Source organism: Syngnathus floridae, chromosome 7 (genome assembly GCF_059516105.1).
Source record: "Syngnathus floridae isolate MCC-2025c chromosome 7, RoL_Sflo_1.0, whole genome shotgun sequence".
In the NCBI taxonomy this organism is placed as follows: domain Eukaryota; kingdom Metazoa; phylum Chordata; class Actinopteri; order Syngnathiformes; family Syngnathidae; genus Syngnathus; species Syngnathus floridae.
In genome coordinates this window covers 18,523,450-18,543,644 of record NC_142419.1, presented here as the reverse complement: position 1 = coordinate 18,543,644, position 20,195 = coordinate 18,523,450, and the positions used below count along the sequence as shown (strand labels likewise).

General features: G+C 53.9%; 6 protein-coding genes across 9 annotated transcripts; 3 read left to right on the top strand and 3 right to left on the bottom strand.

Annotated features, from left to right (window-relative positions):
• Positions 1 to 105: 105 nt before the first annotated feature.
• Positions 106 to 8,490, bottom strand: LOC148395833 (uncharacterized). Its single transcript, XM_088380104.1, has 6 exons — positions 8,406 to 8,490; positions 4,001 to 4,180; positions 3,844 to 3,937; positions 3,115 to 3,264; positions 2,918 to 3,013; positions 106 to 2,836 (listed from the first exon to the last, which is right to left on the bottom strand). The coding sequence occupies exons 2-6, from the start codon at positions 4,133 to 4,135 to the stop codon at positions 2,694 to 2,696; spliced, it is 618 nt and encodes a 205-aa protein (XP_088236230.1). The 5' UTR covers positions 4,136 to 4,180; positions 8,406 to 8,490; the 3' UTR covers positions 106 to 2,693.
• rab34a (RAB34, member RAS oncogene family a) lies at positions 305 to 3,351 on the top strand. Of its 2 annotated transcripts, none has more exons than XM_088380101.1 (10): positions 305 to 610; positions 700 to 791; positions 875 to 940; positions 1,009 to 1,110; positions 1,215 to 1,279; positions 1,351 to 1,402; positions 1,544 to 1,601; positions 1,696 to 1,786; positions 1,896 to 2,003; positions 2,076 to 3,351. In XM_088380101.1, exons 1-10 carry the CDS (start codon positions 473 to 475, stop codon positions 2,135 to 2,137), a joined length of 834 nt encoding a protein of 277 aa, XP_088236227.1. In that variant the 5' UTR covers positions 305 to 472; the 3' UTR covers positions 2,138 to 3,351. The 2 variants fall into 2 exon arrangements, with proteins under 2 accessions (XP_088236227.1, XP_088236226.1); XM_088380100.1 differs by having other exon boundaries at positions 343 to 610; positions 1,544 to 1,625.
• proca1 (protein interacting with cyclin A1) lies at positions 4,790 to 7,742 on the top strand. Its single transcript, XM_088380098.1, has 4 exons — positions 4,790 to 5,836; positions 5,997 to 6,129; positions 6,225 to 6,359; positions 6,426 to 7,742. Exons 1-4 carry the CDS (start codon positions 5,581 to 5,583, stop codon positions 7,630 to 7,632), a joined length of 1,731 nt encoding a protein of 576 aa, XP_088236224.1. The 5' UTR covers positions 4,790 to 5,580; the 3' UTR covers positions 7,633 to 7,742.
• Positions 8,491 to 8,904: 414 nt separating the features above from the next.
• tlcd1 (TLC domain containing 1) lies at positions 8,905 to 12,786 on the bottom strand. 2 transcript variants are annotated; one of them, XM_088380102.1, is made up of 4 exons: positions 11,866 to 12,463; positions 10,866 to 10,948; positions 10,117 to 10,199; positions 8,905 to 9,752 (listed from the first exon to the last, which is right to left on the bottom strand). In XM_088380102.1, the coding sequence occupies exons 1-4, from the start codon at positions 12,069 to 12,071 to the stop codon at positions 9,348 to 9,350; spliced, it is 777 nt and encodes a 258-aa protein (XP_088236228.1). In that variant the 5' UTR covers positions 12,072 to 12,463; the 3' UTR covers positions 8,905 to 9,347. The 2 variants fall into 2 exon arrangements, with proteins under 2 accessions (XP_088236228.1, XP_088236229.1); XM_088380103.1 differs by lacking the exons at positions 8,905 to 9,752; positions 10,117 to 10,199 and adding exons at positions 10,206 to 10,485; positions 10,588 to 10,731 and having other exon boundaries at positions 11,866 to 12,786.
• Positions 12,787 to 13,869: 1,083 nt separating this feature from the next.
• LOC148395831 (RIMS-binding protein 2) lies at positions 13,870 to 16,882 on the bottom strand. Its single transcript, XM_088381942.1, has 6 exons — positions 16,439 to 16,882; positions 15,102 to 15,451; positions 14,880 to 15,036; positions 14,550 to 14,671; positions 14,241 to 14,312; positions 13,870 to 14,175 (listed from the first exon to the last, which is right to left on the bottom strand). Exons 2-6 carry the CDS (start codon positions 15,327 to 15,329, stop codon positions 14,110 to 14,112), a joined length of 645 nt encoding a protein of 214 aa, XP_088238068.1. The 5' UTR covers positions 15,330 to 15,451; positions 16,439 to 16,882; the 3' UTR covers positions 13,870 to 14,109.
• ywhag2 (3-monooxygenase/tryptophan 5-monooxygenase activation protein, gamma polypeptide 2) lies at positions 16,145 to 19,740 on the top strand. 2 transcript variants are annotated; one of them, XM_088381940.1, is made up of 2 exons: positions 16,145 to 16,576; positions 17,828 to 19,740. In XM_088381940.1, exons 1-2 carry the CDS (start codon positions 16,490 to 16,492, stop codon positions 18,482 to 18,484), a joined length of 744 nt encoding a protein of 247 aa, XP_088238066.1. In that variant the 5' UTR covers positions 16,145 to 16,489; the 3' UTR covers positions 18,485 to 19,740. The 2 variants fall into 2 exon arrangements, with proteins under 2 accessions (XP_088238066.1, XP_088238067.1); XM_088381941.1 differs by lacking the exon at positions 16,145 to 16,576 and adding an exon at positions 17,573 to 17,698.
• Positions 19,741 to 20,195: the final 455 nt, after the last annotated feature.

Sequence of the window (20,195 nt, the reverse complement as noted above, 5' to 3'; positions counted from 1 at the left end):
GAGAATTCGTCTTCCACATTTTAGGAACGATAGGATTAAAAGTAAGATGAATGAATGATAAACCGATTAAAGTTGTCTGGTGCTTGTTTTTTTGGGGGGGGGGGGGGGGCGTAAGGACAAAATCAGCCTGCTTTTGCTGCGGGTTGTTTGCCATTTCCAGTCCACGCCGTGAGTCACCTTTTCTCCCAGCATTCTTCAAAACGAGCCTTGGCGGAAGACCACACACATCGCGGCAAATTTGTACAAAATCATTTTCACAATATTCAACATCATTCTGACAAGAGTATAATTAAGTCGTGAACCGTACTCCTAATAAATGGAGACTTTCAGGAGGCGACTAAGTTTTAAGAGGGGTTGGACGCGTTGCTGTTCTGTTAGTGTCACCATGGCAACGGACGCCAACGCCACTTTTCACGTTGTCTGTTTCAAAGAACTGCCTAGCGGTCGGTCCATCTTCTGACTTGAGTTGTTGATGGGACCAAATCAAATGTTCTATAGCTGCTTTGAGCATCTGTCAAATAAATCAACAGGCCTGATGTCGACGCGAGGTCCAAGCATGAGCGTCTTACCGCCCGTTCGCAAGGATCGCATCATCCCGCAGTTTCCTCAGGTAAATCGCAACAAGTCCAAACATGTGAACATGGCTCCAATTGGGCCAGAAGGCCATTAACATCCCTCCCTCCATCCATCCATCTGTAGTGTTTCTGTGAAGATGCGGCACTCCAGGCGGGGCACGACTTTAACCCCAAAGTGAAGGCAGCGTGCCAGCAGCAGCGCACCGGCACGGTCGGGTACGTTGCGGGGCAAGAAAGACGAGGCGAGTGGCGATGAGGCGTTCGCGGCCTGATGCCTCTCGTCTTGTCCTTTCCCGCAGGTTTAAAATTGCCAAGGTGATTGTGGTGGGCGACTTGGCGGTGGGCAAAACCTGCCTGATTAACAGGTAACCCAGCTCTGACCGCTCAACGGGTTCCTTTTGACGTGACGTGACGTGGGCGCTGTCCAACTCAGGTTTTGCAAGGACGCTTTTGACAAGAACTACAAGGCCACCATCGGCGTGGATTTTGAGATGGAGCGCTTCGAGGTGCTCGGCGTCCCTTTTAGCCTGCAGCTGTACGTTTCCAGCGTGGCATCTATGGCCGAGTCACCGGCGCGAGCGAGCGGGCGGGCCGGGCTGGGCCCGCTCTGACTCAGCACTTTTCCTGGGCTCCTTTAAGGTGGGATACGGCCGGTCAGGAGAGGTTCAAGTGCATCGCCTCCACCTACTACAGGGCAGCGCAGGGTGAGCGAGCCATTCCCACGGACTGGCTCCGTCAAAATGTCTCATGGCCGTCGCCTGGCTTTTTCTCGCAGTGGTGATCATCGTGTTTGACGTGACCGACGTCGCGTCTTTGGATCACACCAGGTAACAACGTGGCACCCCAAGCAGGTTTGGCTCGGTCGGTCGGTCAGCTTTGAGCCCGTTAGAACCGGGCGGCTCGGACGGCTTAGCAGGAAGGCGTGTCGGTGAGCCGCCACCTCCGCCGCCTTTATCGTGTCGTTCCAGGCAGTGGCTGGAAGATGCCCTGAGGGAGAACGACCCCACGGCAGTTCAACTCTTTCTGGTGGGCACCAAGAAAGACCTGAGCGTACGTGGCCTCCGCGGCCCATCCTACGTCATTTGCAAGGTGATGGATGACCTTGTCGTTTGTCTGGCAGTCTCCGGCTCAGTACTCGCAGATTGAGCGAGACGCCCTCCAGGTGGCGCGGGAGATGCGAGCCGAGTATTGGGCGCTGTCGTCGCTCACAGGTGAGCAGGTCGCCGGCCCGGGAGAAGGTACCAGGCGCGGCGACCTCACGGCGCTGGCAAAAAGAAGTCAAATGGACGGAGCCGCTCGATTAACTGGCCTTGTCCAAAGGGGAGAACGTGAAGGAGTTCTTCTTCCGGGTGGCGTCGCTGGCGTTTGAAAACAACGTCCTGGCCGAGCTGGAGAAGAGCGGGACCAGGCAAATAGGCAACATCGTCAGTGAGTAGAGTGTCTTGAGCCCAAAGGGAAGCGCTTCCAGCCCGTGACCGCCGTGCCGTCTGCTCCCCGTAGAAATCCAGAGCGCCGGCGGCCAGCCATCCAAGAAGAGGAAGCAGCCGGCCTGCTGTCAGTGAAAAAGGGCCGCACGCCGGAGGGAGGGAGGGAGGAAGGGAAGGAACGGAAAGACCTCGTGGCGTTTTCCTGGCCCGCTAACACCATGTTGCCTCCTGCGGCGGGCGGTGCTATCAAACTCCGTCTGGACCCAAATGTATTTGCAGCCCGTCGAGTGGCACTCGACAGCCACACAGCGCCGGGTGCCCAAAGTGAGGCGGCCGCCGTCAAAGCGTCCGCTGGGGCTCGTCCTCAAGTATTTCAACAGCAACCAGAGCGTTTGTCGTCACTGGGGCCGAGCACTTTTGCATTTTCTGCATTCACGCAAACTGCCGCCACCGTGCCAAAGAAATTCATACTTAGCTCACGGAATTTTCGCTTTTCCTTTCCGTCTTCAGATTTGCTGCCAGTGATAGCAGGAAGGCCTTTCTCGCTGTCTCGCTAAAAGGATGCAAACTTTGTGCGTCTTTTGTTGCCAATGAGTGTTAAAAATGCGTGCAAAAGTTGCGTGCTGTTGGTTTCAAAAGTCAACTTTTTTTCTTTGACGACGGCAATGTTTCAAACCCGAGTCGAGTCCGTTCATTTCTCAAAGCTTTTGAAGGAGTCCAAATGTTGCCCATCAATTTGTCTCTGGAGTTCCTCAGGGATGCAGTGCGAGCATTTGTAACGGTCTCGAATCCACTTGCCTCCTTCCGAGTTCTCCACGGCCACGGCGGCCACGCCTCAAAACCACAAGACACAACGCATCAAAGTTGGGACACCAAATAATGAGAAGAAGAAAATTGCCAAGTGGCGAGCCTTACCCACCACGGTGGCACCCAACCTCTCCAGCAGCTGGATGGCGGCCTTCATGGTTCCTCCGGTCTCGATCCACTGGTCCACCAACAACACCCTCACGCCTTCCACACGCGATCGCACGATGAGGGAGCGAGCGAGCCGGCGCGCGACGGCCGGTCCCACGCGCAACGGCGACCCTGGTAATGCGCCGCCGGCGACTTACCAGGTCTGATGACATCGTCGTCTCGTACCTCCATGGTCTTCTCCCTGCCCGTGTAGTCGGTGTAGGTCTGCCGTTGGCTGCTCACGCAAAGATGTCCCGCTTTGCGCACCGCCAGGAAGCCTTTGCCCAGCGTGCTGGCCACGGAGGCCCCTAGCCACATGCACCGGGTCAAAGGTCACACGTTTTGAACAAAAGTTTGGATGCAGGAATTAAACATGATCCCGTTAATACGTAAAAGATAGACCCTTGTCATTTCATTCAGTATCACGTTACAATGTGATCAATTTAACCTGATCAAGTCCACCTTAGGTTCATGTTAGGCGAGAAATTTCACATTTTGACAACAACCACAAATGTGTTGGAGGAGATTCAAGTCAAATAGAGTTCATATGTTTGCGTGCGTGTGTGGCCGTGCGTGGCCTTCTCGCACAGCTAATATTAGCAACTCGGGCGTCGTTACTGACATCGGAGAAGGCCAGCTAGCAGAGGCCAACAGAAGGGCGGCATACATTTTACTTTAAAAAACTAAAAAAAAAATTTTAAATACTAAGTGTATTTTACTTGATTTCTGAGGTTTTTGGTAATGTTGCGACATTATTGTTGGCAGAATGACAAAGATCCAACTTGTGATGAAATCACAATCTTCCACCGGGCGGGCGAGCGAGCGGGCGCCCTTTGCCCTCCCGGGTGCGGGTCAAATGCGCGAGCAACTGAGTAGCTCCCTCGTACCTAGGATGAATCCCATGGCGTCGATGCCGGCCACCAGGTCGATGGCGTCGTCGCGGAAGGGAGCGAGCAGGTCTTTGACGCAGTCCGCCAGAGCCTGCGTGGAAGAGGGCCAAGGATCGCTTTCGAGGGGTTCAAGCCGACGGAAGCCATGCAGTACCTGCGAGTTGCAGTAGAGTCTGGACGGGTCCAGCCAGGCGAAGGCCGGCCCTTTGCTGTTGGGCGCCATCAGGGCCAGATACCAGCCTTTAGCTTTGCTCGCACCGTCCGCCGGGGGTGGCGCCCACACGTCCATGCCGCTGCGCCACGCCGCGCCGCGCTGCGCTGCGGCTGCTTGCCTCTAAAGGCAAGCGAGGCACTGAGGCCAGGTGGGAGGGGCAGGTGGGAAGGGCGCCCTCCCTCCCTCCCTCCCTCCCTCACTCTCCCCCTCCCTCCCTCACTCTCCCCCTCCCTCCCTCAAAGCAAGCGAGACTCCACTCTTGTATGATTTGTCAACAAGCAAACACTGGGGGATCAAAATAATCATTCAAAATTCAACTTCACTTCCAGAAAATGTCCAAAATGTCTGCTTTTGCTCCTGAGGAGAAGCGTTTCAGAAGACCAATGAATGGAGGCGCGCATCCAAGTTCAGTACCCACTTTTGTCCTCTAGAGGGCAGTTCACCGCAGCTATATAAAAAACGTACTCCTGTTCTTTTTTTCATCCAAAATGTTGACACTTTGGCAAATGAACGCAGGGCACAATCAAGCATTTTTAAGGTCAAGTTGTACAAATGTCTTTTTGGATAATTTGTTCGTTTCAAAGTATTCCTCGACAGGTTGAATCGTAGCTACAGTCAGTCAGAAATGGTTGTAGTTTAAGCCCCTATTTAGAAATGATTTTCTCAGCTCCCCGTGTATTAGTCAAGTCCCCCCCCCCCCCCCCCCCCCCCCGAGGAGGAGGGGAAAACAATGCTGGAGCTGTGCCTGCTCCACATTCCACGAAGAAAGAAAGAAAGACTTTTTTCATTACGATGGCGCTCACGGAGGAGGACACATGCTTGTTTCCATGGCGAAGCGGCAAGCTCCATATGTGTTCCCAAAGTAAATCTCAGCCACTGAGGGAGACAGAAGGGAAAAGGTGGCCCGGGTGGGCTGAGGGAGGCTCAAACGCAAAACGACAAATAGACACTTCACAAGAGCTCGTATCCCCAAAATACATATGGTCCCAGTATTCTGCACACATATGTATGTTGTTTGTGCTATCTGCTGGAGCCAGCAGCTGGTCATTGTTTGTCCATCTGGCTCCTTCTCCTTACTGGGCATGTAATATTCGGTGGTGTTGAACACCAGAAGCGCCTCGCACCTTTGTGGTCATTTCAGCAATTGCACAGCATTCGTTTAGTTGAAGCTAACAGGCACAGCATTTGATCTCAGCTTCAGCTTTTCAGTATTTGCACGCAATTCCGGCTCCAATCTCCTTTCGATGCAATTGTTTTTTTGTCTTTTCAGCGTGTCCCTCCTACTCGTTAGTAGTGGGAGGGAGGGGGGAGCACGGTGCTAGGTTACTGGCGGTCATCCCCGTGACCCCCGCTCCCCTCCATGTTTGCATCCTGGCCCACATTGCGGCAAAACCCCTCCTCGTGTTGGCGAGGAATTAAACATCACACCACCCAAGTGGGAGGGCATCCCGAAAGGCTAAAAGGCCCCGTAGAAGAGCTGCAGCGGCGCCCGCCCCAGCCTTCACTTGCAATCCGTTGCCATGTGGTGGCTGGTCCTGGTGGCTCTGTCTTACCTGGACAGGGAGCTGGCGGTGGGCTCCGGGGTGGGCCCGCCGTCCCGAGGGAGGCTGTCCGAGGAGTGCGGCGGCCCGCGGGGCTCCCGGCCTTTTACGCCGCGCATGGACGAGCCCAAGAGGAGGGGCTCCGAGGTGACCAGGAGAGCCAAAAGAGGCTTCACGTATCCCGGGACCCTTTGGTGCGGCGCCGGAAACATGGCAGACCATTACGACCAACTAGGTAGTAGATGGAGTCGTTTTGGGCCACCGACCGCCTTCAAATGTCGGAATTGTCATGTCTTTGTGAATGTCAGACGTTCGACAGAGTTGGCAGGTTGGATTGTGTCGGAGCACATCTTCATCAACAGAGGAGAAAAGAAAGATGCTTGTTTGTTCCTTAGGGGAATTTGAGGAGACGGACAGCTGCTGTCGCACACACGACCACTGCCCCCACGTCATCCACGCCTTCTCCTCCAAATACGGATACACCAACTTCAAGTGGCACTCCATCTGTCACTGCGACTGCGACCAGGCGTGAGTAGAAAACACCGACCAGTGGTCATGTTGACAAATATGGGGGGGTGGAGAAGTGGAGAAAACAGAAATAAAAAGCCTCCCTCCATGGCCAGGTTGAAGGCTTGCCTGCACCGAGTCAACGACACGTCCTCCCGGGTGATGGGGCAGGCCTTCTTCAACGTCATCGCCGCGCCGTGCTTCCAGCTGCTCTACGAGGAGCGCTGCGCCGAGCGCCACTGGTACGGACCGTAAGTATCACACGTCCGCCCCCCCCCACCCCACATTCCGCTCTAATTTGCCCGCCCGCCGTCGAGGTGCAAACGCTACGAGAAGCTGCCCGTCGCCGTGGTCAAGGAGGCCGTCCCGTACGAATACGCCGCCGCCGACATCGGTTCTCCTGAGAGGAAGACTGACCACGAGAAGGAGGAGAGCGCCACGCCGGCCCCCCCGTCGGGCCCCGAGGCGCCGTCGCTCCCCGCCGTGGAGAACTTTACCGAGGCGCTGGCCACCATTGTTTCCTCCACATCTGCCACGCAAACTCCACACAATAAGAGGAAGAAAAAGAAAGACAGAGGCCACAAGACAAAAAAGGCAATGGGGCAGAGAAGCAAGCACAAAAAAGGAGCCACAGCGACAGTTCCTTTGACGAAGTCCATCAATGATGTCATAACGGGTGAAGCGGCGCCGGAGACCGCCCAGCTGCGGCCCACGGGGCGACCGAGCGCTCACCCGCCCAAAAAACGGAGAGCGAGAACGGGCAGCGGAGGGCTCAAAGTAGCCCCGGCTTCCCCTGAGCGGGCGCCTCGACTCGCGGGCTACAACCTCACCGCTGGCCTCACGTGGCACCCCAAACGTGGCCCGAGTGAGGAGGTCCCTCAACCTCCGGTCCACCTGAAGTCTCCTGCCAGGTCTCCGTCCAAAAAAAGGCTAACGAGGAAGGAGGAAGTGGTCGTGACTTTGCCAAAGGAGCCGGTCCAACCTACCGTGGCCGACGGCCACAGTCAGCATCAACACCCCGGTGAGAAGATCTTTGCATCTTCAAGTAGCGCGATGGGAGCGTCGCAGCCTGGAGAACAAAAGCCACCGGGAGCTCCCGACCACTGGCAAGACAGAAGAGACAATGAGGACGGCGAGAAAAGGAGGAAAGGACGGCCGGATTCAGGGGCTCAGAGCACCGGAGCCCAACCGGCGCAAAGTTTGGACGGCCCGTCCGGAACACGCGGCCAGTGCGACCAAAGCACAAAAGCGGCTTCTCAAAGCGCAATGAGCCTCGCGAGCGCCGAGCCCTCCCGTAGCTTTGCTCCGACGACCCAGCTCGGGAGGAACGCGACGCCCGGCGGCCCGGCGTTCCCGCCTTTGCCCGCCGAGGAGAGCGTGGCGAAGCGGAGGGCCGGGGCGTCCGGCCACCTTCGCAGCAGCGCCGTGCTGCGCTCCGTGGAGAGAGCCCGACGGCAGTTTGCCCGCAAGAAGAAAAGAAAAGCCGCTCGGACGGTCAGACCTCCGTCGTTGGCCAGACGTTGAATGTGACGCCGCCGCCGCCGCCGTCTTTGGAAGCTTCAGCGTTTCCAAATCAATCAATCAATTAATCAATGTGACGATCACAGCCTGAATAAAACGTGAGTGAGCCCGCATGCCTCGGCTCTGCTCTGCTCGGCTCTTTTCTTTTTGCTTGGCTCTGTTGATCGACTGACCCCAAGGACAAAGGTGGCCAAATGGGGCCAAATGTTTGCGGTCATCCAATTCTTGCAGTCAGGCATGCGCATGGCTCTTTGTGGGCTCCTTTGTTGCGGACTCTGACCCCACCCGGCAATTCTGGCTGGCAAGGTCACATTCTCCCAAGAGATTTAGGGTATTACTTTCTCCTGCCACTCGGGTTAATCAGCTGACTCGCTCTCACATGCTGGCCCCAGACTCGCTTGCATCTTTTCAGCTCAAATGTCTGGAGATGCCTCGTGTCGCTCGCATGCATCCCACACAAGGACAGAGCAGAAGACAATCAAGTCTTTCTTCGTCATTTTAGCCATTTTTGTTGGGCGCTCACTCCCTAAGGAACTTTAGTCCGGCGGCAAACTCCTCGCAAGCGTTGCGACAACAAGAGCTCACACAAAAAGCAGCGCAAACAAGGCAAAAGCTGACCGCTGTTGCTGCAATTGTAGCTATCGAAAAGGCAGACGATGCGTGCGTTTACGTTTGCGTTTGGGCCTAAGCTGGGAGGAGATCGTTCGCTTGCTCGTTGTTCAGGTACACTTACAAACATTTGTCAAGACAAATGATGGAAGAAAAAGCACACCAACCAAGGGGCGAAATCGTCGTAATACTCGATCGTCGTCGGAAGACTCGTCTCCTCCTCCTTCCGTCCTTCCTTCCTTCCTCCCTTGGTGCGTGCGTGTTGACCAACACAAAAGTTACCTTTGGACGGCAAACTTCCTTCCTACTAATAATCACCACGAGAGGGCGTAGCAACACCCAAAATGGTAAAAACGAGAGCGGCTGCCTACGTTACGTGCTCGATGAACTCAAATATATCCTATCTATTATTTTATTCTTTATTTTATTTTTTTTTATGATATCATTGGAAAAATAATGAAAAAGAAAAAATTACTGCATAGACGCAAGTCGTGCTTGTAATCAGGCCACATGCGGATCTTTCAACTTGAATGTCGGTGCTATCTTGCAAGACGTTTAGCACACAAAATCGTGAGGGTCAAAGCCCGTAGTCAGCATTGCTTTCAATGCCCTCACTGACTTGCACTTCAAATGATGAGAGCAGTGGGCGTCCAGCGACCCCACAAACACAGTCAAACACGTTTAATTTGCAATGTAACAAAGAGAGTCAAACGCACACGCACACACTCGTCACTTTATAAAACACACGTTACTGTTACGGAAGAAAATGCCTGCTTTTTTTTGGTTTGCTTTCTTTTTTTTCCTGTTCAAACAAAATGCATCATGATATGCTTAGTTATTTTGAAGAGGCACCGCGCGGTGGTCAAGGCACTGCACAACAGCTCACAAGTGGTTACGTCCTCGTTTGAGTCCACGTGCTTTGTTAAACGCTTCAGTATTTGGATTCGGCTTGATTTATGGCACCACTCGGATGGGTGAAATGCATTTAAGCGCTTGCGGACGTTTGAGCGAGCGAGCGAGCCATGTTTGAAAGGGAAACACAGGTCAGACATTCGTGTCTTGAAAACCCCCTGCCAAATGAGAAACGGGCCGCCCATTCTCACAATCTCTCAATCGGTGATGAACTTCTTGGAGGCACGCGTGCCGTTGCGGACCGGGTGACCGCTGGCGCCGCCCTGCTGGAGGAAGTCGGAGCGGATCAGGCGCCAGAAGTAGACCAGCATCATGACGTTCATAATCATCAGAGTTGTGATGAAGAAGGCCGAGTTGTCCAGCCTGGAGTAGTTGGAGCCGATGTACCAGGTGAGGTAGAACTGCGTGGCCAGGCGGGCCACCACAAAGGTCAACACGTTGAGCACCTTGTTGACCCGGTAGACGGGCGACGAGGTGGCGTCCACCAGCTTCAGGAGAAGCCGCAGGTGGAGCGTCACGCTGTTCACCTCCACGAAGAGCGTCAGCACCGCGCCCGCCACGTACAGGTGCGTGTACAGCGTGTACAGGAAGCACCAGATCACCTGATGCGCGCGCACACGCACACACACGCACACACACACACACGCGCACACACACACACACACACACGGCGGGCATCACCAGGGGAGCAAGCGCTCGTCTTGTGGCGGCTTCCCGGAGGAGGTCGGTGTTCAGCAAAAGGGATTTGCTGACGCCAGCCGGCCTGCGGCCTGGGTCAACGAGCAAAGAGAACGGCACCGGCGGATTCCAATTGGACCAAAACAAGAAAAGGTTCTGAGCGGTCGGTGGGCAATTTTCATTCATTTTCCAGGGAAAGACGTATGAAGGAATGTCCGTTTTTGGGGGGTGGGTTTCCTTCTCCTCGACTTCCTAAATGTGAACGAGTGAGTGAGTGCGTTTCCTTACAAGCGTGTGGTGGATGAGGAATTCCCAGGATCCTCTGGCGTGTCCCGTCAGGATGATGTCAGCTGCGTCCTGAATGAAGTACCCTGGCAAGGGACCGCATTGAAAAAAATCAGCATCTTCGCATTTGTTGAGGAGATTTGCATTGCATCAGCTGCCGCTTTTGCGGAGTCCAAAACGCTGTTGTTTCTCTTTCCACCGACAGTAAGATTGGAGTATGGCGAGTATGGATGCCAAAAGTGCATGGCACTTTCGAAACCAGCACGGATCTCCAGCCAATGCAAAGATCAGATGGTGGCCTGTTCTGCGCATGTCTCTGTATCCGGCCACAGCAATTCCACTCACTGAGGGCCCTTTTGTGCCTGGGAATGACTGGCACGCCGTGGCAGACACACACACACACACAAAACACAAGCAAGTGTTGTCAAGGGACGTGCATCTTGGTGATGACACACGAGAGAGACGGAGACGCACTGAGGCCACAAGCGGAGTCTCGGCCGCAATAATCCTTCAGTCGCCACGGTGATTTGGGCGACGGGGTGGGACCTTGGCAACAGGTGAGGGGGCGGGACCTTGGCTCGTGTTTGACGGCACCTGCCAAAGTGAAGGCGACGCTCCCTGGCCCGAAATAACTGCACTTGTTGCATGTGTGTTTTGACTTTAGGATGCCATATTTTCACACACACACACTATTTGCACAAAGCCCCAAATGGGCAAGCGGGGGGCTATCCATCTATCCAAAGTTGACTGACCTGTAGAAATGCAGATCAGCAGGTAGGAAGGAGGCGTGTGGTGCGCGTGGAGGTCGCGCAGCGTCTCGGGCCACAGCAGCACACTGCCAGGAGGGAAAAAGACACACAAGCTCTTCCAGTGAGCACCAAAACGCAGCTTCATGCAAGACGTGAGTGACTGAGCGGGTCAACTCTGCAGTTTGGCCTTTGTTGGCAACGAGCCACAAGAGCGTCAATCTGGCGGAATGTGAACGCAAATGAGTCACCCAAAGTTTCGTTTGCGCGGGCGGCGGCGGCAGGTTTTTCCGGTTCTTCCGTGACGAGTTGGACTCGTATACTTTGACTGCTCGCATACCGAACGCGGCCAGCTTTTTGGGGGCTGTACCCTCGTCCAAAACAACAACAAAAAGAATGTATCGACATGAAATGCACACACAGAACCTTGTTCCACAGCCTCCTAAGAGAAGTCACCTTTGGCTCATTGAAAGCCCATTCATTGAAATCAGATCTGAAAAACACAATGCCGGGCTTCCAAATACTCTTTTTGACTACGCTTTGTTCCCACTTGGATTTGAAAAGCGTTCTGGTTTTGATATCTTGCAATGAAAGGAGATGCGCGATTTCTCAGCCACGTTCTTTTGCTCGCCACGGTCAGAAACGGACAGATAGAATTGGCAGGCGACAATCTATCGCTCCGTCACGACTCCTGTCACCGATCGCCGTTGCTTCAATTTTGTCAATTCGTGGGCTGCTTGGCTGGCTGGCTGGCTGACCGGCTGGCTGGCTGGCAGCTCTCTCTAAATTGCGGGCCGGTCACTTGGGGTCAAACAGAGGGAAATAATCACACTACCAATAAATAGGTAGACGGGAGACGCCGGCCCGGCTGGCGGGTATCGTCTCTGTAAGCCAGCCAGCCGGCTTCTACCTTGTACTTGTTTACTTGAGTGCGTGAAGGAAGCGTTCGCAGTTGTTGACTCAGCGCGCGCAGACGCGCAGACACGCAGACGCAATGTCCTCCTACCTGGAGACAGCCCACGTCCCGGTGAGGATCGAGTGCACCATGGACACGGAGAGGTTCCTCCACTTCCACGTTCGGAACTCGTCGCGGAGCACCACCTTCGGGGGGGGCATCTTCTCCAAGAGCACGTGGACCACCCTGAAGAGGACGGCGAAGACCACCACCGAGGCTCCCGTGTGCCTCTTGAGCACCGCCACCAGGGCCTCCATCCTTGCTCACCTCCGCCGCGTTTTCGCGGTCTCTCGTCGGCCTGTAGTGAGTGGGTGGATGGGTGGGTGGGGTGGAGCTAGCTCGGCCGCGTCGCGCACTTTCGAGCACTTTGCTTCCAGGCAAAGTGAAGGGGGAAAAAAGCAGAAGAACAAAGTCTGGCGGATTTGGGTGGGGCAGCAGTCGAAGGAAGAGCGGGCGGGCGGGAGCGAGCGAAAGCGCGAAGGAACGAAGGGGCTCCGCTCGCCTGTTGCGCCCCAGGAACTTGGGCAGCGGCTTGTCTTGTCGCGTGTGCGTGCGTGCGTGCGTGATTGCGCGAATGGGTGCCGCCTGTCCTGCTCCAGCTGCAGCGCAGCGCAGCGCAGGCAGCCCAGCTGCACCCATCGCCGACACAAACAAGGAGGGAGGGCGGGCTGGCGAGCGGGCGGGCGGGCCGAAACCGACGAGACGACTTTAGAACGTGCACAAGAGTTGAACTTGGGGACGCGCGAAGGAAGCCATGCACGCGACGGCCCTGGAAAGGAGAAGCATACGTATATCCTTCCTTCATTCTTTTGACAATTTGGGAAGGAAAGCCCCAAAGAAATAGACAAGCGGAGTCGGTGTCAATCATGAGAGACACGCTGCCTTCCTTTTTATCAGCAAGCATTGCGCCGATTGCAAGGTCGCCACACTCTTATTCCAGAAGAAGCAAGCGAATGTCAACGTGTTTCGGAACTTCCGGAAAGACACTTCCGGTCAAAGCTCCCGTTGCTTCCCAACCAGTGCGCTTGGCTTCCCAGAGCGAGCGATGGGCGTATGGCGGATGTATTTCTTTGAACGGTTTACTCCAGCGCCTCTCGACGCGGCCGCCAGCCCGTCCGCCCTCATTGGCGAAATCAACCAATAGGAGAATAGTCCGACTTAGGACCGCCCCCTCGTTTGAATAACATTTCCTTCTGCATTGCGGAACGAGAACCGCCACAATCAAAGATAAAGAAAAGTGAAAATAAAAAGGAATAGACAAATATAATGGGAAATTCAACAAGAAATATGGAAATAAAAACATCAATATTTAGAATGCAGATCTGACAATTAAAAATAGAGCAAAATAAGAGTGAAAAATAAATGCAAACTTAAATATAGAAATACTTTTTCAATGATATAGATTTCTGAATATCGATTTTGTTTTTCACTTTGATCTATTTTGGATTTGGGCAGTTTTGGGCCTCCATATGTGCAACCCCATTATCTATCTCAGTGGCACGGCCGTCCCAAACATTTCTCTGGCGTGCCTACTGTATGGAGCCGCTGTGAAGTGTACATCCATGTGACCATTACATATACACAGGAACAAGAACAAGGTGAGGACCACTTTGGATATAATCCAATTGTGCAAAAATAGACGGGCCATGATGCAAGCAAGGGCGCTGCTGAGCTAATCTGCAGAGTCATGCCCTCGCTCGCTCCGTCGCTCGCTCGGTCGCTCGCTCCGTCGCTCGCTTCCCTCCTGGCACATCCCAGCGTGGCTTTCCGTGAAAGAACAGCACTGGATTGCTTGCATGTCAAATACAAACATTACAAACGAGATGTTTTTTCAATCAGTCAAATAAGTATCACACAAAAGGGACTTGTTGTCTGCTCCGTAATTACTTTTTGCAAGAACGGCTCCAAAAAAATACACTCCCTATGTCAGATTGCGATGCTTGTCTTGGGTAAGCGTATCTTGTCATCAGTGAACAAATGTAGCATCGTGCTAGCTCCATGGCTTGGAGAAAAACAACAACAAGAAAGCAAACGCACATTTACAAATACCACATGTGCATAAAATGTATTGTCTTTATTTGTAAAAGCACAACACGTTTGGCAACATTTTCAAAAAGATTCAAATACACAAACATGGAGCAAAACGTATTTACCCGTCTTGATAAAGAGATGAAACAAATGCTGGACATTTTTCCTCCTTTTACTCAAACGTATCAAATCAATCAAGTCTCCACAGAGCCGTACATGATAATTGCATTGACGAGTACAAACCGAATTAGGACGCTAATTAGGATTCTAATCCCACGGCAGTGGCTGCAGAAAGTTGGACGGCACCAAACCTCGCCGTCCTTGCAGGTCGCCCTGAAAAGAAACAACATCGGTGAGCGGGAAAGAAATCATCGAGTAGAAGAGCGGAAACGCCTCACGTAGTAGAAGCCGTCGGGATCCATGTCGCCCAGCACGTAGATGATATCGCCCGAGCGGAAGCCCAGTTCGGCCTGCGGCAGAGACGGACGGACGGACAATCAGAAAATCGCCATCCGAGCGCTCTTCAAATGGAAGCGTACCGCTGGCAGGCATCCGATGGCGTTCTAGCGCCCCGAAATCGCCGCTAGCTTGCTCACGTGACTTTTGGCGCCAAAAGGATTGGAGCAACCCTTGAGCGAGCTAGGCCCTCAAATGATCCCCGTGTGGGGCTCCCTCCCTCCCGGAAAAGGCCCGTCGCCATTTCTTACTTCGCTGTCGGCGTTGGGCGAACTTTCCCACGGGTCGTAGTCGAAAAGGGCCACCATGCGACGTACCAGCGCATCTTCTGCGACAGCCGAAGCGTCCGTCAGGTCGGGACTCAAAGACATTCCTGTTTGGGAAAACAAAAATGGGCAATGGACAAACAAAAAGACAGACTTGGCCGCGCGTGACCTTGCAAAACGACCTAACCAACAACTGTTTCACCAAAGATCGTAGAAATGAATTGACAGCGTAAGAAATGAGCAACACCAGACTGAGCTGAACTGGACTCATACGAGAAGGAAGAGAGAGGGGGAGAGAGAGAGAGAAATGGTCACCTGTTTGGTCCACAGGCATGAAGCCCTGGCGCATGAGCAAATGTTTGAGGTACCGGTCATCCACGGGGACTTCGGCCACCAGGTTGCCGGCGACGTAACCCCACAGGCCGCCCGATTCGCCGCGATAGAAGCCGTCCGAGTCCTTGTCTCCAAACACCTGACGCGCGCAATGAACATCTCAGCAACTCCACGCAAACGGGACTATAAACTCCTCGCCATCACCTTGATGATCTGGCCAGGCACAAAGGGCAGCTCCTCGGCCGCCGTGTCCGGGTTGGGCGACATGGCGGCGGGGTTGTACGGGTAGAGCGCCACAAAGAGTCGGGGCTCGGCGGGCGGCGCCGACCTCTGGCTGGCCGTTTCCAGCTCCCACTGGCGGAGGTCCTCGGGGGTGGCCGCCCGCACCTCGTCGGGGTAGATGAGCACGTCCAGCTCCACGCCGGAGTCCATGGGGAGACGGTGCCGACCGCAGATGGGACACCTGCGCTAACTGGGCTAAGCGACGGGTGGCTACGCTAATCCTCTTTGCGCGCCCTCCTCCACAAGGTGCGCACACGACAACGCTTCTCGCTCTGTCAACACAGCAAGAGGACAAAAGGGGACAAATTGCAGAAGAAGAAGAAGAAGAAGCAGCAGCACACGAGGCAGCAAGCGAGGTCCCCCGCTGACGTCAATTGCTAACCCTGTTGTCCTGCCGGTTTCTTCTTTGCAAGGACGAGGAAGTGCGTTTAGCAGATACAGCTCTTCAAACCACGGAGCGAGTTTGCGATTGCCAACGTATGGTGGTTTTCCCAGTTTGGCCGACGAGCCGCACGCTGCTTCAGCCATTTATCCGTGACATGTGTTCTCGGTCAGACTTGGCTCCTCGCCCCGCCGTCACGACTTGACCCACTTCACGTCAAGATAGCACTTCCCCTTATGACCCGACACAAACTCAGCTTAAGGCCAAATAAGCCCTTGTGCGCATGTGCCACTCTCTTATTAATATAAAATACATGCATTGTATTTCTTGAAGCAATACTGCACACGACATCATTGCAATTGTTTAGAGGAATTTTTTGTGCATTCCTCAAGTTGACCACACGGTGGCAATGTTCAGCATGAACGTACCGACCCAACCCACTCACGTCCAGCCATCCATCGAGCTTTCATGACCCCAGTTGGCCAAAGGTGTTGAGCCGCTCAACTACATTACCCACAATGCTTCGGGGCCAAGCGGCCGCTACCATTACATCATTACATCATTGGCACGGCCACCCACTCTTGTGCTGCGGGATGACGCAAGCGAGGGTGAGCGGGCGGGCGGGCGAGAGAGAGAGCGAGACGAGCAGACAGCAGCTGCAGCATTCACTTGCCGTCGAATTTTCACCGCATTGCGAACTTAACTCTAGGGAGGGTAAAAAAAGGAAAAAGAAAAGAATATAAAACCCCGAGCTCTTTAAATCACAGCCCAGCAAACTCTCCAGGCAAGCGGCGCCGCGCTTTAACGGTCCCCTCCCTCTCCCCCAAAGCGCTGAGCGGAGCTGAGCGGAGCGGTGCAGTGCAGCGCAGCGCGGTACCTCCTAAAAGTCCGACTCGTGGACTCATCAAGCCTGTCCGTCAGTCCAAAGATGGTCGACCGCGAGCAGCTGGTGCAGAAAGCCAGGCTGGCCGAGCAGGCTGAGCGGTATGACGACATGGCGGCCGCCATGAAATCGGTGAGTGCCTTGAAATCGTGCACCCGACCCGACCCGAATCGGTGACGCTCGTTGCCAAGGCTGTATGCTTGCCATCCTTTCCTATTGTCATGAAGAGAGGACGGATGCAAAAGCCACTGTCTTTGTCGCGTCATATTGTGCAATTTCCCTTTTCTTTTGTGATATTGTCAGCATTTGGTGATGCACCGGCTCCGTTTGGGCGGTGCCTTTCCAAGCACGCAAGCATCACCACCGCACTGTCCTTTTCCCGAGCTTCTTTTCTTTTCTTTCTTTTTGTCAAACCAAACGATTCAATGAAAATGATCATTCCACACCTCCGATGGGGTTCCGTTGAAAGTCACCCCCAAAAGAGTGCCTCCTCGCTGCGGGGCGCGTGAGCTTGCTCCTGCAAGACCTGCCCCCTCCCCTCCTTTTGTCTTAAAATGAACATTTTCAGATCCAAAAGCTCTTCTGCAAGCATGAGGAGGCGGCAGCGGTGGCTTTTTGGCTGCAGGCGCACGTAGGTGGCAGTGGAGAAGAAATGGCCTTCTAGAATATTCTTTTGTCGTATTGCAGTATGTCACCATAAGATGTGCCGTGCCGTGTCACTTCAGCAAGCGTGACGAGGACAGATTGCACTCACGGGCTCCGATTGACGAGGGTGTCGAAATGCATGACGGGACAAATGGCATATTCTCACCAGCAGGGCGCTGGCCGATGAAAGGGAATTCCCGGGCGGGGTGACGGACGGACGGACGGACGGACGCTCAGTCGCACTTGAGTCAGTCATCATTTCGGCGGAATCAAATGAGCGTGCCGCTGGAGGGAGCGTTGCCAGTTACTTCCAGAACATTTCGAGTCCTAAAAATAGGACGAGAGCGTCTGAAGATAGCAAAGGGGTCGCTTCAAACAGGAAAGAACGAACGTGAGACAAGTTTTAGGCAGGCAGTGACAAGACAGACGCACGGCACGGCACGGCACGGCCCGGCCCGGCACGGCAGCCGTTCCATTCCACCCAATGGCTCCGTTGAAATGAAAGCCAGCGGCCAGGTGGGCCATCTGTGGCACTCTGGTGGCTTAACAAACGATGACGCTTTTCAAACAAAAAAGAAGCGCAAGAAATCCATTTTAGAACGGCCAAAGGTCAGCGTGGGCGGCCAGGCGGGGTTTTCTTTTACAGCGAGCGCAGCTGCCCGCAGCGCTCAGTCGGCTTCCGGTCGGGAGGGGGCGAGCGAGCGAGCGGGCTAAAGCGGGCTGCCCTTTCCTCCTCAGGTCACGGAGCTGAACGAGGCGCTGTCCAACGAAGAGCGCAACCTGCTGTCGGTGGCCTACAAGAACGTGGTGGGCGCCCGGCGCTCGTCCTGGCGCGTCATCTCCAGCATCGAGCAGAAGACGTCGGCCGACGGCAACGAGAAGAAGATCGAGATGGTGCGCGTCTACCGCGAGAAGATCGAGAAGGAGTTGGAGGCCGTGTGCCAGGACGTGCTCCGCCTGCTGGACGACTTCCTGGTCAAGAACTGCGGCGACGCGCAGCACGAGAGCAAAGTCTTCTACCTGAAGATGAAGGGCGACTACTTCCGCTACCTGGCTGAAGTGGCGGCGGGCGACAAGCGCGCCGCCGTGGTGGAGTCGTCGGAGAAGGCCTACGACCAGGCGCACCAGATCAGCAAGGAGCACATGCAGCCCACGCACCCCATCCGCTTGGGCCTGGCCCTCAACTACTCCGTCTTCTACTACGAGATCCAGAACGCGCCCGAACGGGCCTGCCAGCTGGCCAAGACGGCCTTCGACGACGCCATCGCCGAGCTGGACACCCTCAATGAGGACTCCTACAAAGACTCCACGCTCATCATGCAGCTGCTGCGCGACAACTTGACTCTCTGGACCAGCGACCAGCAGGACGACGAGGGCGGCGAGGGCAACAACTAAAGCGCCCGCCGAGGCCGAAGGCCACCGCCGTGACCCAGCACAATGGCGGCGGGGTGAGAGAGAGAGAAAGAGAGAGAGAGAGGCCGCTGGACTTTGGCGGCCGCTTTTTGCCCGCTCGTGCAGCCGCCGCCGCCCTTTATTTTTGCGCCTTTCCAGAAAAGAACAACAGAGGATGAGGAGTTCCCGATTTGCAACACTTGCCAGTTTCAAAGCAAAAGTGACCTCACTTGCACTCTTGTGCAACAAGAAATCATGACGCTGGTCCACTCCAGCAAATAATCCCACCCCAAACATGTGGGGAAAGCAAGTCGTTATTCCCCGTTACAAAACTCCAACCCTGGGAAAATTCACATGAATCAATCGATCCTAACTATTCTGCTATTTCATTTTTGGAGAGTATAAATCACACACCAGTCTGCCCAGATTTCATTCGTACTCAGATACTCGTCAATTTCAGGAAGAAATCAGAGCCCAAACCTAATTAGCTCGTCACGTTCGGTAAGTAGCCCCGGCCCGAAATAGTCAACAACCAAGCCGTCCGTGCACTGGCCCAAACTTGCAACAAAAAGTAATCATTGACTGTGTTTGTCATGCATTCTTTTTGCAGCAAATAAAAAAAAAAAAAAAAAAAAAAATCAAAGAAATGTGATGGCAAAGCAGCTTTTTTGTTTGATTTGATGACCCGCACTCGCCTCCTGCTATGTTACGATACTTCAGTGTACAACGAAGAGCATAATAAGAAGAATCATATTCAATCTTGTGCATGCTGTTGATGTATTTCTATACGCTCGCTTGACTTGATTCACTTCCTGTTTACTGTGGACGTTAAGTATTTATATGACTGAGAAAAAAAAGCAGCCTCCTGTCTAGCTTTTTTTTTTTTTTTTGAAATGATTATTTTCTATACTGGTGATTTAAAAAAAAAAAAAAAAAAAAGGAAGCGTTGTTTTAGAGATCAAAGGAAAGGGGAAAAAAAGGATGCAAGAACTTCACTCGTGTTCTCACAATGGAGAGGGGGGAAGAAAAAAGAAAAAGATGACCACGGCAGCATTAATCTCCCGTCTTGGATTATTTCTGCGCCATGACAAAGACGTTTGGACCACATGGAATGGGATTTGTTTGCTCTTCTTTCTCTCTCTCGCACTGTTTTCCTCACGTGACAAAAAATATCTTGAATGTGAGTCACGATGTAGCAGTTGCACAAAAATATTAGCTAGGATGAAGAATAAAAAAAAGGCTGATGACGACTGAGCAAAGCGCCGGCGTTTGTGTTCCGAGCCTCATTTGCACACGGCAAACACTTCGACTATGACGACGCTGGAAAGACCTCGCTCGCTCGCTCGGATCATTCACGTTCTGCATGATTGATGTCGAGCGGTGGCGGCACAACACAGGGAAGCAGCGTCCCGAGCGGGCGGCTGGCGGGGAGAGGGGGCTAGGGAGCTGGGATTTGCTCGGAGCTATCTCAGGCTGGAGCGGGCCTTGAGGCCGCGGTGGCAACGTTGACAAGGGCGCATTGGTTCCCATGGTGATTTGAATCCGACCGACTCGGATCGGCGCGTGTGAAAACAACTTCTTTGGAAATCTCCCAAAAAACAATGATTCACTACTACAAAGGTGTCACGTGGCTTGATTTGGAAAAAGGAATAGGAAGGCCATGATTCTTGCAGGGCAGCAAAACCCTTGAACGTATTTGCAACCACCTTGGAGC

What these genes read in the sequence shown, in the direction of transcription:
- LOC148395833 (XM_088380104.1), bottom strand. Translation starts at nt 4,135, where the DNA reads ATGGACGTGTGGGCGCCACCCCCGGCGGACGGTGCGAGCAAAGCTAAA. An exon ending in CGCCATGGGATTCATCCTAG is followed by an intron (nt 3,265 to 3,843) that starts GTACGAGGGAGC and finishes GCATGTGGCTAG; the next exon opens with GGGCCTCCGTGGCCAGCACG. An exon ending in CGACGATGTCATCAGACCTG is followed by an intron (nt 3,014 to 3,114) that starts GTAAGTCGCCGG and finishes CGCGTGTGGAAG; the next exon opens with GCGTGAGGGTGTTGTTGGTG.
- ywhag2 (XM_088381941.1), top strand. Translation starts at nt 17,588, where the DNA reads ATGAAAGCCAGCGGCCAGGTGGGCCATCTGTGGCACTCTGGTGGCTTA. An exon ending in CCATTTTAGAACGGCCAAAG is followed by an intron (nt 17,699 to 17,827) that starts GTCAGCGTGGGC and finishes TTTCCTCCTCAG; the next exon opens with GTCACGGAGCTGAACGAGGC.
- proca1 (XM_088380098.1), top strand. Translation starts at nt 5,581, where the DNA reads ATGTGGTGGCTGGTCCTGGTGGCTCTGTCTTACCTGGACAGGGAGCTG. An exon ending in AGACCATTACGACCAACTAG is followed by an intron (nt 5,837 to 5,996) that starts GTAGTAGATGGA and finishes TTTGTTCCTTAG; the next exon opens with GGGAATTTGAGGAGACGGAC. An exon ending in GAGCGCCACTGGTACGGACC is followed by an intron (nt 6,360 to 6,425) that starts GTAAGTATCACA and finishes CCCGCCGTCGAG; the next exon opens with GTGCAAACGCTACGAGAAGC.
- rab34a (XM_088380100.1), top strand. Translation starts at nt 473, where the DNA reads ATGGGACCAAATCAAATGTTCTATAGCTGCTTTGAGCATCTGTCAAAT. An exon ending in GCACCAAGAAAGACCTGAGC is followed by an intron (nt 1,626 to 1,695) that starts GTACGTGGCCTC and finishes TTTGTCTGGCAG; the next exon opens with TCTCCGGCTCAGTACTCGCA. An exon ending in GGCGCTGTCGTCGCTCACAG is followed by an intron (nt 1,787 to 1,895) that starts GTGAGCAGGTCG and finishes CCTTGTCCAAAG; the next exon opens with GGGAGAACGTGAAGGAGTTC.
- tlcd1 (XM_088380102.1), bottom strand. Translation starts at nt 12,071, where the DNA reads ATGGAGGCCCTGGTGGCGGTGCTCAAGAGGCACACGGGAGCCTCGGTG. An exon ending in GCTGATCTGCATTTCTACAG is followed by an intron (nt 10,200 to 10,865) that starts GTCAGTCAACTT and finishes GTCCCTTGCCAG; the next exon opens with GGTACTTCATTCAGGACGCA. An exon ending in TCCTCATCCACCACACGCTT is followed by an intron (nt 9,753 to 10,116) that starts GTAAGGAAACGC and finishes CGCGCGCATCAG; the next exon opens with GTGATCTGGTGCTTCCTGTA.
- LOC148395831 (XM_088381942.1), bottom strand. Translation starts at nt 15,329, where the DNA reads ATGGACTCCGGCGTGGAGCTGGACGTGCTCATCTACCCCGACGAGGTG. An exon ending in CATGCCTGTGGACCAAACAG is followed by an intron (nt 14,672 to 14,879) that starts GTGACCATTTCT and finishes TTTCCCAAACAG; the next exon opens with GAATGTCTTTGAGTCCCGAC. An exon ending in CGCCCAACGCCGACAGCGAA is followed by an intron (nt 14,313 to 14,549) that starts GTAAGAAATGGC and finishes TCTCTGCCGCAG; the next exon opens with GCCGAACTGGGCTTCCGCTC.